Genomic DNA, 17,179 nt, shown 5'->3' with positions numbered 1-17,179 from the left:
TTATGGGCAACAGGAAGCCTTTGGAAACCTTTACTCAGAGGAGTGTCATGATTAGGGTGGAAGAATGGAGGAGGGCCTAGGCATGGTGACACTGGTGACTCAGAGACCAGTAGGAAGGCAACTCTGCTGGGCCCTGGCCCAAGCCCACAGCAGTGGGATCCCCAAAATAGTGGGGTAACACTAGGAGTGGCCTTCAGGGCCTCAGCTGGGCAGAAGAGAGAATTGATGGCCGCAAGGCCAACAGTTCTCACAGAGGACTGTGCTGGAACACAGCGCCGTGTCAGTAGCCCTGGTCCTGTCTTCATTTAAAATGCCAATATTTTGTTCATCATGGAATTTTTTGCATTAATTTTGATTTTTAAAATATTGCATGAAAATATTATTTCTTGATTTACTGACTTGGGGGGCCTCCCCCTTAAAGTTTAATATTATTATTTGTTTTATGTAAGACATGTATTTGACTTATTTACTCCACAAATATTCAGTGAGTGCAGACTGCGTAGGGCATGTGTGGATCCAGAGCTACCCTGAACACAAACCCTGTGTCTGGTAATGCAGGAGGAAGGTCCCTTCTGCCACCATATCACATGACAGAAGCCTATGACTTATATCAGACCAGAGGACAGAGAGAGGCAGATGGGTGGGGGGTAGGAATTCTCTGATTCACACAAAATATCTTCCTTTTGGATAACTTCCATCTCAAAACTGAAGTCTGGCTACCGACCGTCATTTTGAAACAGAATGCCACTTTTTAGTGAGTATTCTGTTTTTTGCATGCAGCAGACCTTGTCCTATCACCAGCTTCCCTCCTCCGTCCTTTCCACAGCCTCTTCTAGCCCTGGCCTGGCTTCCTCATGCCCCATTTCCTCCAGGCCAGCCTTTCTGTGGTATTATTGGTGTTATATTTAGATTTGCAAATTCAGCAACCAAAGCTGCTTCCTTCTGGAGAGCGAGTCCACGGTGAAGCTGGGACAGAAGTTTTGGCAAGTCCTTTCCATCCTGTGATAACCTGAGAAGCCTCCCAAGAGGGAGGTAGCTCCCCCAGCCCCATTCACAGATGCAGGTACAAGGCCCAGGAGGTCACCGGGCTGGTCTCAGACCACGCAGCTCTGAAATCCCAACTCCTAGTTTTGCCTGTTATCAAGGTAGTCACAGAAGTTTGGTGGTGAGAGAGACTTTAGGAATATCCTGGGTCAGCCTCCTACTGGAAGGGAGGACACTAAATTCCAGAGACATTTTCCCATTGCACCAAGATCAATTATTGAGGATTCCCCCAGCTCTTTCCCTCACACCCTGCTCCTTCCCTTTCCACACATGGTCTCAGTCTCCTTCTAGAGGAGCAGCTTTTCCATGGCAGGGATGTGCCTTCCAACTTCTCATACCACAGCCCAGAGCCATGGTTACAGTCCAAGCCCAGTGAGCCAGGCTAGTGGTCAGTTGGATAATCAATGGCGACAACAGTGAACGCCAGCACTCACTGAGCATGTGTTATGTGCCAGGTACTTCGCGTGCTTATCTCATTTAACCCTCACAACCGTGTGAGGTAGGTCTTATTATTATCCCCATTTTAAAAAGTGTGATAAAAACTAACCACACAACCTTAAATTTACGATCGTAACCAATTTTAAGTGTACAGTCAGCAGTGTATTCACATACGCATTGTATATTCACATTGTTGTGATTATCCTAATTTTTATAGTGAGAAAATATTTGCCCAGAGAAGTAATTTGCCCCAGGTCCTACATGTAATAAACAACAGAGCTGGGATTCCAAATCGGGCTGTCTGACTCCAGAACCCGTGCTCTCATCACCCCTGGATGACATGTGCTGACTTGTCTCAGCTTGGGCCCCTCACCAGGGTGGATGACCAGCTTCACCACGGGCCTCTTTGGGCACCTTCCTCTCCGTCCCTGGAGAAGGCATCCAATCCCTCTCCCAGCCAAGTGGGTTTTACCGGGAACACATGTGCCCCCACTGCCCTGCCACTAGTCCCCAAGGTCAGACTTGTTGCTAGATGGTTGCATGGTCTCTTAGGGGCCTGTTTCAGTCTTTAGGGAGGGGCAGAGAAAAAAGAGGAAGAGACAGATGGCAGGAAAAGGCGGAAAGAGAGGGCAGGGCACGCAGGCGGCAGGAAGGAATGTGGCAGGGGCTCTCTGGGTCCGGAACAGGCTTACAAGCAGAGTGGCTGAGCTCAGCTGCAAGGAGACCTGGGTAGCTATCCCTGTGTGCCCTTCTTATCACCCTAGTCAGAAAGGCCACCTAAGAGTCCTGGAGTAGGGGCATGTGTGCACCTTGCACGTGAGCATCTCGCAGCCTGCGTTGTCTTACTAACCACCTATTAACCAGAGAAAGTAATTTTCAAGTTTCTGCAGACGCTCCACCATTTCCTTCTTTTTTTCCCACTGAGATCTGCAAATATTTTGTGGTAGTCTCTGGCATATCTAGATTGCTGATCTCGGTTATAAGCAGACCGAAATTGGGCTGACTTGGCATAACCAGGACCAAGGATGATCCTACTAATACCCTGATTCCTTTCCAAAAAACTCCTGGCACACTCTACCCTATCAGAGGCAGTGAGGCTTGGGCCACACCGCTCTGACACTGATGAGATGACAGGAAACTAGGTTATACTAGCTGTAAAAAGTTCTTAGAAGATTTGCCCCTTGATGTGACAGCAGAAATTGTCAGGCTCCCCCCCTCCCAGATTTTAGGGGTCTGTAGGGATGCAGCACTTTCCTTCCTCTTGCTGGTGCTTGCTCTCACTCACCCACACAGCAGGGAGGGGCTGGGATAGAGGGAAGCTTCTTCCTAAAACATGTGAAAGCAGGTTGTGAAAAGCAAAAACATTAAGGGAGGCTCATGGGTTTGGAAGAACCCCCAGAGGTCCTGTTACTTAATCCTGTACTGGGCTCTGATTTTTTTTTTTAAGCCTATTTTTTTAAATATAAATTTATTTATTTTTGGCTGCTTTGGGTCTTCGTTGCTGCGCACGGGCTTTCTCTAGTTGCTGAGAGCGGGGCCTACTCTTCGCTGCGGTGTGTGGTCTCTCATTGCAGTGGCTTCTTTTGTTGCGGAGCACAGACTCTAGGTGCGCGGGCTTCAGTAGTTGTGGTGCGCAGGCTCAGTAGTTGTCGTTTATGGGCTCTAGAGCGCAGGCTCAGTAGTTGTGGCGCACGGGCTTAGTTGCTCCACGACATGTGGGATCTTCCCGGACCAGGGCTCGAACCCATGTACCCTGCATTGGCAGGTGGATTCTTATCCACTGCGCCACCAGGGAAGTCCCTGGGCTCGGATTTGCTTCTTGTTCTAACTAGTTGCTGGTAGCAGGAATTTTGTGATGTTTACAGTTTTTCCTCTAACAGCATGAAAATTATTGTGTGAAACTGATGATTCTCAAATTTGTAAGACTCAAGGATAAATAAGTAACTCTAATCATTTTCATAAAATTCTGAAAATATAATCCTATGTAATTCTAGAAAAGGAATATGTTTTAAGAATTTGAGCGTGTTCTTTAAAAAATTAGCCTTAATGTAGAAAAAACATGAGCCTTGGCTGTGTCTACATGGTACACCCACTTGTCTGGGCATTCATTTCTATAGCTAAAAGCAAAGATATTTTCAGGGAGTAAAGAGAGATTTTGCAGAATGGTATTGCCGATACATTGAAAAAATTTGACTGAAGCTCATTTCTTTGGGATCTTAGTGAAAAAAGATATTGGGGAATATCACGTGTAGGGATTGAAGTGGAAGGAAGCATTGACATTCTTAAATGTTTACCATCTAGAAACATTTATCGATAATACATTTTTTATTTTTTTGGGCGCACCGCGCGGCTCGCGAGATCTTAGTTCTCCAACCAGGAATCTAACCCGGGCGCACGATAGAGAAAGCCCTGAGTCCTAAACACTGGACTGCCAGGGAATTCCCCAGTTAATACATTTTTTTTTTAAAAAAACAGCTTTGATACAGTATCTAATTGGTCAAACAAAAATATGATCATGGGGCTTCCCTGGTGGCGCAGTGGTTGAGAGTCCGCCTGCCGATGCAGGGGATACGGGTTCGTGCCCCGGTCCGGGAAGATCCCACATGCCGCGGAGCAGCTGGGCCTGCGCGTCCGGAGCCTGTGCTCCACAACGGGAGAGGCCACAACAGTGAGAGGCCCGCATAGTGCAAAAAAAAAAAAAAGATCATGGATCCTCATAATATTTTATGGTAAATATGGAAAATAATTTCATTATCAAAAATTCATCATTCCACCATTTCAAAGTGTTCAATTCAGTGGCATTTAGTAAATTCACAGTGCTGTGCAATCACCACCACTAAGTAGTTGCAGAGCAGTTCCTCACCCCAAGTAGTCATTAACAATTTTAAAGCTGATTTTTTTTCCAATTTACTTTTGAGGCACATGAATAACTTTTGTTTTAGTCATGTTAGGAGTTGTTTTCAGCATTCATCAGGTGAATCTGACCAGTCATCTGGGATTGGTTGGGCAACTGAAATAATCTGTAAATGTGGTGATGACATGAAATCAAAAGGTTTTCAGTTGTAAAAAGCAGATTTTGACCCTGAACAGGCTGTAAAGACAATTCAAAAGGCAAAATAGTTACATGTATGTAGAGGGCCCAGTTTTCCAGTGATGTGGTATTACATTTGCCATGCTCCTTTTTGAAAGTATATTTCTCATGTTTGTATTTGCTTCTACTGTAGTTATTTGCACTAAAATGACTGTTTCCTTCCTGTCCAGGCTTAGGTATGGTCATTAATATGTCAAACATGCTTAAAAGGTACTCTTCACCCTGCAGTTTTTGCACTTTGAACCAAGTGAAGTTGTAAAGTAAACAGCAACAACATAGTCAATGGGGGAGGCATTTCTTTCTACCTTTGAGCTCAACTCTCTAATCCTCTGGTCCAAGCAACCTCAGCCACAGCCTCCCCGCTGGGAACTCCCTTTACTTAGGTGTGGTCTCCCTCCTCTGACCTTCCCCTCCTTCTTATCACCACTTTCCTGAACAATGTCCCCTTCTTTCAACTAACAACCATGGACTGAGCCACCTCTGTGCTGGAGACAGAAGAGCACAGCTCTCTGTCCCCACGGTCTGAGCTGTTAGACTCCCACTTGGATGTTAGTGACGGCTAAGGCTTAATGCCTTAACCTATTACACATAGTGATGTTTAAGTTTGGACCAGGACTCTGAGACACGCCTTATCCCAGGAGGATGTCTCTCTAATGACACAACTGGGGCAACAGGAGAGCCCAGGCCAGGAGGGACTTGTGCAGAGGGGACATTGACTGAACTTTTACTCTCTATTTAATATGTTTACTGTTACAACACCCTTATTATATTATATATTATTATTCCCATTTTCCAGGTGAAAAGCTGAGGCTAAAAAGGATTAAGTAACCTTCTCAAAGACCAAGAACAAGGGAGTACAGAGCAAGCATTCAAACCTAGGTCTGCCTGATTCCAAAGTTCAGCAAAAAACACCTTTCTGGGGCCCTTCTTAAATTATACAACATGGTCCTGTATGCTTAGTCTACACATAAGATCAACTCTGCTCTTTTTAATTATAACTCACTCTCAGATTCCATGAACAATTGTGGGAGCATTCCTTGAAAAATATATAGTCTCAGTAGGGTACCAAACATGACTGAGTCAGTGTGAAATTCAAGTTTGGACCTGGAAACATATAATAGCATGAAATACTGACAGTAATATTCTGTAGGGCCTCACTGGGGTTTCTGACTAGTAAATTAGCTGCTTTTTAGTTAAACAAAAAAAAAAAGTCTCGGAAAAATACAGAACACAGACTAAGCTAGAACGTTTTACTGGCCAGTAAATAACACAGGGAAAAAAAAAAGGAAGGCGTGGCCTGCTGTTCCTCCCTCCTCCTAGGCAAACATGGAGGTGTAGTTCTAGACTAGGCCTTTCTGGTGTGAGCTTGGATAAGTGACTTCACCTCTCTGGGCCTCTTACCTGAGGGACTAGAGAGATGGCCGCTCCCTCTCACTTGCCCTGTAAACCTTTCTGATTTGGGGGCTGGGGAGAGGAAAGGAGGAGGCTTCTCCACTGATGTTTGCGTCCTGACACACTGCAGGGAGAGCTGGCTCAGCCGAGGGGGCTCACGGAACTTGTGGCCAGCACTGGCTACCTAATTTCTGGGGCTCAGTGTAAAATGAAAATGCAGGGCTACTAGTTGAAAATTATTGAGAATCTTAAGACTGCAACAGCAGACATTAAACCAAGCATGGGGCCCTGTGAGACTGCACAGCACAGGCCCAGGAAACTTGGTGGCCTCTGCTGTGTATTCCCTACACTGTGGGGAGTGTTGAAACCTGGAGGAGATCTGGGGCCCCCAGCTAGCCTGCTGGGAGGCAGAGACGCCCCCGGGATAACGAGCTCCTTTTTCGGGAAAGTGGCCAACAGGGAAGCACCACCCATCAAGGACATGCAATACATCCCTTAAGCTGGCTTCCATGCCTTGCTGTGGAAATGAGCATTGAAACAAGCCATGCTGGACTGAGGGACTACGGCCTGTTTGGGGGCCTAGACCATGATGCTGTAAAAGGGTTGTGAAAACACCTGAGTGGAAAATCAGCCTGCAGATATAGCTGCTGATGGATGACCTTTCGGAAGGGAGGTGAGACAGGACAGGTAGGAGAAGGCGGGTCAAACAACGAGGAGCGGGAGGGAGGAGTTGTTGGGAGCAGATAGTCCTCAGCTGTGGAGCGAGGTACAGGCGTGGGAAGGAAGACAAGCTTGCCCACTGAGGGACGCAGAACTGGGAATGGGAGCACATGAGCCAGCAAGAGGCTCAGCCCACAGCAGGAGGTGTGCTTCTCTGAGGGAGGGTTTCCACCGCAGACCAGGGGACCTGTGCTCCAACATCAGAGCCCGGCACAAAAGCTGCTTCGCTACAGCGTGCTGGGGAGCCTTGAGGTCAGTGGGACCTAGCGGACAGTTAGCTGGAGCACGCTTCAGGGTTCACGGCTCCCTGGATCTGGAGGCAGGACTTGGATGGGGCTGGAATTCCACCCAATCTGCAGGGGGGGCCCATTTCTGGAGCCACAGGTGTGCCATCCTCTTAACCTCTAATTGTGTGCTTGGTCCCTGGAGGCTTAGGAAGCTGAGCAGGTACGTGGAATGAGAAAATTAAAGCTGTTTCTGAGAGCTTAGACATCAACACCTAAGGGAGCAAATAGAGAGGTGCAGGGTCACCTTAAAGAAGCAGAATGGTTCCAGGTCAGTGAGATTTAAGGGGACCTGATGGATCCAAATCACAAAGTAAGAGACACAATGTGTCTGATGGGGAGCCAGCGGCAGCCCCTGTGACCACTAACCTACAGAATCGGAGTCTGACTGACTTTTTATCCTAACTCTAGTGGTGTCCACTCAAGTTGCCCAGTCTACTTAGAGAGGTAGAAACATACTATTCTAAGGCGACATGATGTCTGGAAATCTTTTCCTGCTCTCACTTCTCTATCCAGGAGAGAACAACTTATGCTTCAGTGGTGCGTGGAGTTCCTGGAATCTAGTTTTGTTTGACACTAAAAATTCTTTTTTTCAAAAACAACTCATTGAAATATAGGCTCAAGCCCTTCTGAACTTTCCCCTTGGCAACCCCTGACCCAAATCATCCCAGACAGAGGAAAATCAGTCCAGCAAGCAGAGGCCACATCAATTGCAAAGCTATGTATTATGAATACATACTGTCACTATAAGCACATGCAAGTGAATCTGTGCTTCCTGCTCTACACAGAATTCATTCCACTTGGTCTCGATCAGAGTTTCCCAGATGCAGCACTATTGACATTCTGGGCCAGATAATACTTTGCTGTAAGGATTGCTCTGCACAGTTCAGGGTGTTTAGCAGCACCCCGGCATCTACCTACGAGGTGCGAGCAGCACCCCCTCCCCAAGTGGGATAGTCAAATGTCCCCTGGAGGGCAAAATTGTCCCTGGTGGAGAACCACTGATCTAAATGATGCAGCTATGTCTTGGGGGAGGGCAGAAGGAGATAACTTCTATGGGGTTTATTAAAAAGCCAAAGAAAGCCATCCAGTGTTTCAATATCTCTATAACAAGCTATTATTTAATTTCTTTTTTTTCTTATTCATGTTTTCTTTAACAAGCCTAGATTCCTTCATGTCATTGCATGAGGGCAATAGTAAGATCCTCTTTGAAAAGGCACCAGATAAGTAAATTCTCCACAGAACAGATGAGGTTAATCATCTGTGGGGGGAAACCGAGAGATTGTAAATGTGTGCCTAAGGCATCTGGTACCAGCCCAATCTCCTCCCGTCCAGTGATGTAAGAGGCAGGGCTAGAGTGTAATTGTGGTTCAGTTCTTGGAAACCGAATTAATTGCATCATAGCCACTTTGGGGACAGGTTGCACGAAGAGGGAGGAATTGTTCAGCCACAGCACATATTGTTCAGGTGATTATTGGATCCAGAAGAGAGGGTGCTTGAATATGTGGACTCTGGTTTAGCAATTTCCTGGCAGACCCATGCCCAGAGTGGATGAGAAAGAGTGCCTTGAGTTTTCCTAGGTGATGATCCTGAAATCCACAAACACTAAGCAAATGTCTAAAGTGGCTCCCATGTAGCTTGCCCATGAGAAGACAGAGACCTTGTCTGAGAATTGCATCCATTGGTACAACACAATATAGCCTAGTTGTGCAGGTTCTCAGCTGACATAAGGCAGGTAGGCAGTGTGAGGAGAATAGGAAACCATACTTCCTGGGAAGTCTATCTTATCTCTACCATTAGATGCTGTGCCTCCTCTTGCCCTCCCACCTCAGCACTGGCCTCTGATCTAAACTTATAAAAGAATGAGAAGAGAGATGCCCGAGATACACTTGTATTCAGGATGTGCTCTATCCACCCACTGTGAGCCCCTGGGCAGCTTCCTGCTCTGCTTGCCCTCCAGTTAAAGGGGGTTGGATCTTCTACCGTGAGTAGGAAGAGAGAGAACAGATGGTCACTCATGAAGGGTGGGTTAAAGTACTGATTGTTGTATTTACTTTTTATTTACTTGTTATACTGACCATGTGACAAATATTCTGGGCACTTTAGCCCATGTCTTCACAACAAGCCTGTGAGGAAGGCATCTCTAGTTTTATTTGACAGTTGAGGAAACTGAGGCTTAGAGAAGTTGAGTGATTTCATCAGGACCCATAGCTCGTAATTGGCAATCGGAATCCTGACCTTTTGGGTACCAATTGCTTTGTCCTTCTAAATACATCATAGCTACCTTCTAGATGATGCATCTGGATGCTGTCTAGATTAATCCTCTGTTCCCAGTGTTCTGAGTTGGGCAGTTTTCAAAATCTTTGTAAGAAAAGAGTTTGAAAATATTTTGAAAACTATCTCAAACAAGTTGATAATTCCATCAGGAAATATTTCCTGAGGGTCATGGGATGAAATGGTAGCCTTAGAGGATGTAACATTTCAAGCATGGTCTTCATGGCTAAAGGATCACACAGCATCAGAGCTGAGAGGGACTTTGAGAATTGTCAGATCCAAACTCCTCATTTTGTAGCTGGGAGACACAGGGTGATGAGGACCTAACCAGGATGGTGTGGTAGAAAAGGAAAGAAAAGGGCATATATGGAAGCATCATGAAAGAAAGACTAGAGGTTGTGTTAGGTGAGTGGAGGTACAGAGGAAAGGATGCATCAGGCTTAGAGTTGATGATGACACCATTGACAGAAACAGGGAGGACCAGAGAGAGATCTAGTGGCAGAAAGGTGAAAAGAAGATAACTCTGTTTCTGAAGAATTGAACTTGAAAAGTCAAGTAACTGGAAATGCCAATTGAGGATTCCAAGACCTGAGAAGAAAAATCATGTCCCAGGATCTGTCAAATAGGATCTCCAAATGAGAGCCCTAGCCGTGAGACCCAGACACCCATGGCAGGGCTCTGTCATGCTCAACAGTTTATTAGCCACTTAGATTAGGGCAGAGAAGGGACGTTTGTCACGTCACAGCCCATGCAAAGCTAAATGCCACAGATGTCAGAAGCAACAGGTAAAATAGACAAAATAGCTAAAAAGAAGAACTGAAACTGACATGAAATTTATCAAGGATCAACGTAAAGTACTATGTTTCTGTTCAGAAAATCAATTGCACACCTATAGAATTAATAAGAATAACAGTAAGATATTAAATAACCACCATTTTTCAATCCAGTAATTACTATGTACCAGGATCACTCTAATCCTTACAACAGCCCTGTGGGATCGGTGCTGTTATTATCTCTATCTTTTCAGCTGAAGTAGCCGGGACCAGGGAATTTAAGTAAACTTTCCTAAACTCACACATATGTTAGTTTGACTGAAAAATACCATACTCTTCAACCAATAATATAAGGATTAGGGAGACTTGGCTTGACCACACCTGTGTCAAAGACTTTTTCCATTTGTAAAAATAAGTGAGTATGTGTTTATGGGAGCTACAAAGAAAAATACACACGCACAGACGATGAGTCATCTGGGAGGTTATTAAAAATATAAAAACGTAAAATTTCCCTTACAAACTAGTTTCACTAACTTGAAAGGAATATAGTCATTGTGATTCAGGACTGTAAATGTTGAAACGTTTACCTAGGAGTGTAATATTTTTATGAATAGGAATACTTACTGTGGAAGGATTGAGACCCCAGGTCTGAGCTGAGTTTCTGATGATATCATTACCTTATAAAATCCAGGGAAAATCATGGCTAAGAATCAACTAAAAGATCCTGAGAGTTTTTGAATTCCCATTAACAGAGAAACCAACTTCATGTAGTGCCCCAAAGGGAGAAAAAAAGCAAGAATCTGTGCTCACACATTTCTGTGGTCACATACAACTTAACCACTTCGCCTTTCTCAATTCCTCTGCAGTAGAAACTCTCAGGCTGACTACTCATCCCCAGCTGTCCATCTGGGAAGGTCCATCTGGAACCTTCTCTTTCTCCTTCATGTTGAGAATCTTTTTTTTTTTTTTTCCCAATCATGCCTGCTCTCTTTTTCTTAGCTGACTCTACTTTCCCTCCCTCCTGGTCACTCCTTCTGCCTCTAGTCTCTTTCCAGCCCTGGGAATACACCCCCTAGATCAGGGTCATCCCTTTTACTCCCCCTTGATGGACACTCACTATCTCTCTGTTTTTTCTGGCTAAGAATTTAAGCAAATTATCATATAAACTTTGATAAACCTAGGAGTATGAACACAGCTCTTCACTTATACTGTCATCTGATGCCAAATAATTACACAGCTGGCAACATTCTGAATTGGTGATAACCTGTCAGGACAGAGGATACAAACCACAGGGATCAAGTATTCATTGACCTATTCCTCGCCATCCCATCTAATTACAGAAAAGATTTAAAATGGTGCTTCAAGTTCATTGTGTTTACAATTTCATTTCTTTGAAACGTTTCACATCGACAGTGCACATTTTATTAAAACAGGCCAATTCTGTAAAAACAACTCAGTAACCAAGTAGAAAAAAAAAGTTACTTTTGCCTGAGCAGATGAATGTAGTATATGATTATCCACAATACGGTTTTGGTTTTCTACCCTCTAATCTAGTGTTGTATGTTGTCTATCGACTGCTCTGTGACAAAGCTGAACTTTGTCCCCGAGGGAAGGATCATAAAGTGATTTAGGTTCTGTTGCCTCTCTTTATTTAAATCCCCATCTGGATATCCTGAAAGAGGTTCTAAGACTTAGTATAGGCCTAGGTTATGGAATATCTCTGAAAAGGACCTTCTAAACCCTCTTGCTCATTTGGGAGAAATCTTAATACCCATGCCTTGTTAGTTTCTTTGGCATGTCTTTCCTTCGCTCTCCCTTTTCACTGCTCTGCCCCAAGTCCAGGCCTGCAGCACTAGAGGCTTGGGTTACTTAACCGCCCCTCTAACTGAGCATCCCTGCCTCCAGGTTCTGCCCCCTCCAGTCCATCCTGCCAACCTCCCTTAAGCCCGCTGGCATGACATCTGTCACTGTATAAACCGTTCTCCAGCCCTCCGTGGTTAGAGCCCTCTCTGCCCTTTGTGATCTGGCCCCACCCTACGCATCTAACCTTTTGAGGACTTTCTGGTCCCACAGGCCTATTCTACAGCCTCTGTTGGGCAGAAGACTCTCCTCATCATCCTACAAATGGACCTAGTCAAGTCCAGCTCCCAGCGTCAGCTTCCGTCTTTCCTCCCTCCCAGCACATCAGGCTTTCCCTCCAATTCTCCAACTTCTTTTATCTTACCTGCCTCTCAAAGCCTAGCTCTTTATTTATTTATTTATTTTTATTGAGGTAACATTGGTTTATAACATTATGTACATTTCACTTTTACAACATTATATTTCTACCTCTGTATGTACCATAGTGTGCTCACCACCAAAAATCTAGTTTTCATCCATCACCATACACTTGACCTCCTTTACCCATTTCACCCTCCGCCCCCTGTCTCTTCACTTCTGGTAACCACGACTCCGTTCTCAACATCTACATGTTCGTTTTTATTTGATTTTGTTTGTTCATTTACTTTGACAAAGCTTAGCACTTGAAGCGTCTTCTCTGTTAAAACCTCTCCAGCTACTCCAATTCACTTCTTATACTCACTGAGTCACTTACTACTTGCACTGTTTTACCTACCCACCTCCCATGACGGTGTAGCAACGTGAGACCAAGGGCAAGACTGAGGAAGCTTTTTGTCTCCTTACCAGCACACCCTTGAAAGGGCTGACCGCGGCCATGCTGCCTCTTGATTCCAGACCAGCAGTTCGTTTCAAACTATCATTTACCAAGTGCCTACCAGCTATATGACCCATATTCTAACTGTGAAGGGCTGTCCCTCTGCCATTCTCAGACTAATTTCTCTTAAATTCTGTCTCAAAAGCTCTGATTCTCTAGCTCCTTATCATTTCTGATAACTTCCTTGCTACACGTGTCACATCACCCTGTGAAAAACTGAAGTTCAAGTGGTAGCTGAAATATAAAACACTCATTGAACACTTAAAAGTTCCAGTCTCAAAAAGCCATGATGTTGTCACAATGAGACAAAAAGAAAATCTTCAAAATAAAAATTTGGGAAGTCTTTTCTTCTATAAGTCAGAAGAGTTTCTTGATTCTTTTCCCTTGGGACACTTCTGGTTTATTTATTCTTTCTAAGTGGCTTTTTTTTTTTTTTTTTTTTGCGGTACGTGGGCCTCTCACTGCTGCGGCCCCTCCCATTGTGGAGCACAGGCTCCGGACGCCAGCAACCATGGCTCACAGGCCCAGCCGCTCCACGGCATGTGGGATCCTCCCGGACCGGGGCACGAACCCGCGTCCCCTGCATCGGCAGGCAGACCCCCAACCACTGCGCCACCAGGGAAGCCCCTAAGTGGCTTTTTATAGATAATTGTTACACTGACATGAAGACACTGGAAAAACAGATCTAATTTCCCCAAAACACTTGTGACATACAGCCACAAAATAAATGAGATAGTAAAACTACAACGGATACAAATTATTACAACAATCTTTAACATTAAATAGTAATCCACAATGAAATATTTGAGTACTCAGATTAGACCAAACTCTTTTTAGAAAAGCTTGCTGTGTTCAGACTCTCCAAGCTGACCATTGGTAGAGTCTAAGCCCTTGGCTTTTCTTTTTTCTTTTCTCTTCAAAGCTTTACACTTCAATCCATCACTGGCAAAGCCAGCTAGAGTAAGCTCACTTGTTCCTACACATTTCTTTAAAAATGCAAGTCCCTTTCCCTATAGCAATTGACACCCCACTGCCTTACAGCTAGCAAAGTATTCCAGGATTTCAGTATTTCTGAGATGCAGTAAGATGACTGAAAAAAAATAAATAAATAAAGGAGAAGAAGAAGGAAAAGTATTGGATGGCGAAAATCTTACCTCAACTTCTGACTGGCGGGGACAGTTATTTTATTAAGCTTATCCATTATTTTTGGTAACTATACGAACCACAGATCACTGTCCAGTGGTCACGTCAGCAGTCCCTGGCTGTCCTGGGGAGTAGCATGGTAAGCCTTTGATCTCAAGAGTCCTAGTCACTTGAGTCTGATTTCTGAGACTGCAGGCTGCTGGCAGACACCCCTGCACGAGGAAGAAGTAAAACTTGCTTGAGCATGTAGTCAAGTTTCGTGTTTCTACATAGTCATGTGACCTGGGTAGCCAGCCGGCTTGGCCGATCACTCCACGTTGTGTAAACTTTAATAGTGAAACCTATTGGACATGCAAATTGCTTTCCAGCTGCTTTCTTCTGTAACCAGATTTATAATCAGGTCAGGGCAAGCTTCTGGCTGGTCACTACTTCCTGTTGTCCTGAACACATATAGTCCTTGTTTTCAGCAGGTGTCATGCTGTCCCCTTCCTGAGCTCAAGGAAAAGCAGAATAATCAATTCCATCTGAAAGTCTCTTTGGGACTTTCTGCTCATTTGGATAAAGTCATGGATAAACTTTTCCACTTAAAGGATTGTTATACGAAAATGGTGTTTTTGTGTAGTTTCTCCTCACTCCTCTCCCCCAAATGGTTTTAAATAAATATCAAGATGACAGTGACACAGTGGTAACAGTTTACTTTGAGCGTTAGAATTCAGTTTTCCTGAAGATCTGTGTAAAATGGGAAGACAATTCTCTAGGCAAGGTCATTAGGGATAGAGACAGATAGGAGATCTGGAAAAGGGGAGAGGATCTCCATTGTACAGCATGGTCCCTTTATGAGGTTGATGGTGTCAGGAGTTGTGCTGATAGCCAGATGCTTTCAAACAAAATCAAGATGTACTCAAAGGTCAGCTAGGAACAAATTTAACAACCTCCCAACAATGCAGTTCTGACATCAGGCCATCCAGAAGTCCCCTTAAAAGCAGGGTGCCACTCTCCTCACTGCCTTTGTCCCCTCCTGGCTTCATCCACTGCTCACCTTCATCCCCTCACCAGACCTAGTGATGGGCCAGTGAGGAGGGGAAGTGGAGCGGGAGGAAGGTGAGAGGCAGAGATGGATGTAGTAGATGGATTCCTTTCCTCCTGTACCTCTCCTTTGTACAAACAGAGGTTCTGTATTTCTCCAGGTAAATCTTTTTTTTTTTTTTTTTGCGGTACGTGGGCCTCTCACTGTTGCGGCCTCTTTCGTTGCGGAGCACAGGCTCCGGACGCGCAGGCTCAGCGGCCGTGGCTCACGGGCCCAGCCGCTCCGCGGCATGTGGGATCTTCCCGGACCAGGGCACAAACCCGCGTCCCCTGCATCGGCAGGCGGACTCTCAACCACTGCGCCACCAGGGAAGCCCCTCTCCAGGTAAATCTTGATTATTCACATTCATGTACCGTTTCTGAATTTCTAGTTTAACCAGATGGTCAGGAGCAGAATCCACAGGGCTATTGAAGGGTGGGGCCCTTCTGCTCGGCCAAACCCCTGAATTGGCCAGGCCAGCAAGAAAGATCATCTTTCATGAGAAAAATGTAAGTGCTTGGCTCTTCCAATTGTTTATTTTCCCCAAACAGGAAGCTCAATTTTCTTTCAATTTATCTTGAAAGAGTTCTAGACCTTCGCCCCTCAGCTCCTCACAGGTCTTAACAGAAGGGAACTAGTAGACCAGGAGAGTGAGGGCATGGAGAATGTCATCAGGGTCAGGAAAATCAAGCGCCAACGAATGGGGCAATAATCGGCTTGTCCCTTCTAAATTACTGTAAAGTGCACCCCGTCAGCTACTTGACTTTTCTCTCAACCAACAACTCTGTTCAGCACCTGCACTGCGTACTTATTATTTCCCCAGAGAAAAAGACCAAGGACAAGGGTTACACTTCTGCTTTTTCTTTTTACAGCCACTTGTCTTTCTTCTTTTTACTGTGTCTAGTCTGACGTGATAAAAATGAGTGTCTGCTTTTCCAGACTGGGCATTTTACCCCATGTGGTACGTAGTGTGATAGCCATGATGTTCCAGGCTGCCACTACTTGGTCAGTGCAAACATGGAAATTGAGGACACCAAATTTTAGCCTATGATTTGTGAAAAGAGTAAGACCACACAACATGGTTTCCACAGCACATGGAGATCAACGTACCATGATAAACAGTCTCGAACTACACGGCACAGTGAACATGACAATTAATTAATTACTAGATTAACAAATGAAAAATGGATAATACCAACCTTAAAGAAAATGTGGAACTCCTGTACACTGCTGATAAAAATATAACTAGGTACAACCACTTTGGAAACAGCTTGGTATTACCTAATACACTTGATGACATACATACCTATGACCCAGCATGAGGTCATACATAACATAGCACTGTGTCAGAATACTAAAAATATACCATGTACACCAAGTCACGTGCAAGAATTGTCATTGAAGCACCATTTCTAACAGAAAACAAAACAACACTTGGAACAACCCAATTGCCCCTCAACAGGAAAACAGATAAATTAATTGTGGCATATTCATGCAGTGGAGTACTATTCAACAGCGAAAAGGAGTGAATACAACTGATCAGTATAGATAAATAGCAAAAATAATCTGAGCAATAAAGGCAAGTTAAAGAAGATCATACACCATGATCCAGTTATATTTAGGTTAAAGACATGTAAAACTAATTTATTATTTAGGACATATACATATATGGTCAAACCAAGGGAGGGAATGATAAATATAAAATTCAGGTGAATGGAACTAGGGAGTGGGATTGGAGTGAAGGGGCACATAGGACTTCGAAGGCAACGGTAGTGTCCTATTTCTTAAGTTGAGTGGTGGGTATATAGGTACTTATTGTAGATATTAAATATTTAACAAAAATATATAAAATAAGATCTGGTCTAAAGCTATGGGGCAAAGCCAGGACAGTCCGCCCAAGTCTCAGTTAGCTCTGTGAAATGATGAGGCTTGAGAACGAGAAGACATTATATTGGAGTCTGGGGATGAGACCGACCAGCCCTGGTTTCTGTTGGGTTCTTTTCCTTGCATCCGTTAATGACAACCAACAACAACATGCTTTTTCAATGCTTTTATGTTCATGTACTATGACACCATTCATTTTTTTTCTTTTAATTAATTTATTTATTTGGCTGCGCCAGGTCTTAGCTGTGGCACGCGGGATCATCGCTGTGGCATGCAGGCTCTTAGTTGCGGGATGTGGGATCTAGTTCCCTGACCAGGGATGGAACCCGGGCCCCCTGCGTTGGGAGAGCAGAGTCT

At 44.5% G+C, this 17,179-nt stretch overlaps 1 protein-coding gene across 4 annotated transcripts in view; it reads right to left on the bottom strand.

Moving 5' to 3' along the window:
* The window catches only part of BLNK (B cell linker), a 72,992-nt gene extending 58,908 nt beyond the window's left edge, over positions 1-14,084 (bottom strand). For 3 of the 4 annotated variants that reach the window (XM_033842486.2, XM_033842484.2, XM_033842485.2), the window contains exon 1: positions 13,884-14,084. In XM_033842486.2, the coding sequence (XP_033698377.1) occupies positions 13,884-13,930 (47 nt within the window). In that variant the 5' untranslated portion in view covers positions 13,931-14,084. The remainder of the gene's footprint in view (positions 1-13,883) is intronic. The other variant, XM_073794145.1, reaches the window with a different exon arrangement.
* Positions 14,085-17,179: the final 3,095 nt, after the last annotated feature.

The sequence above is a fragment of the Tursiops truncatus genome, chromosome 16 (assembly GCF_011762595.2).
Source record: "Tursiops truncatus isolate mTurTru1 chromosome 16, mTurTru1.mat.Y, whole genome shotgun sequence".
NCBI lineage: Eukaryota > Metazoa > Chordata > Mammalia > Artiodactyla > Delphinidae > Tursiops > Tursiops truncatus.
Note: the sequence above shows the minus strand (reverse complement) of the source record. Positions and strands in the feature narration are given on the sequence as shown.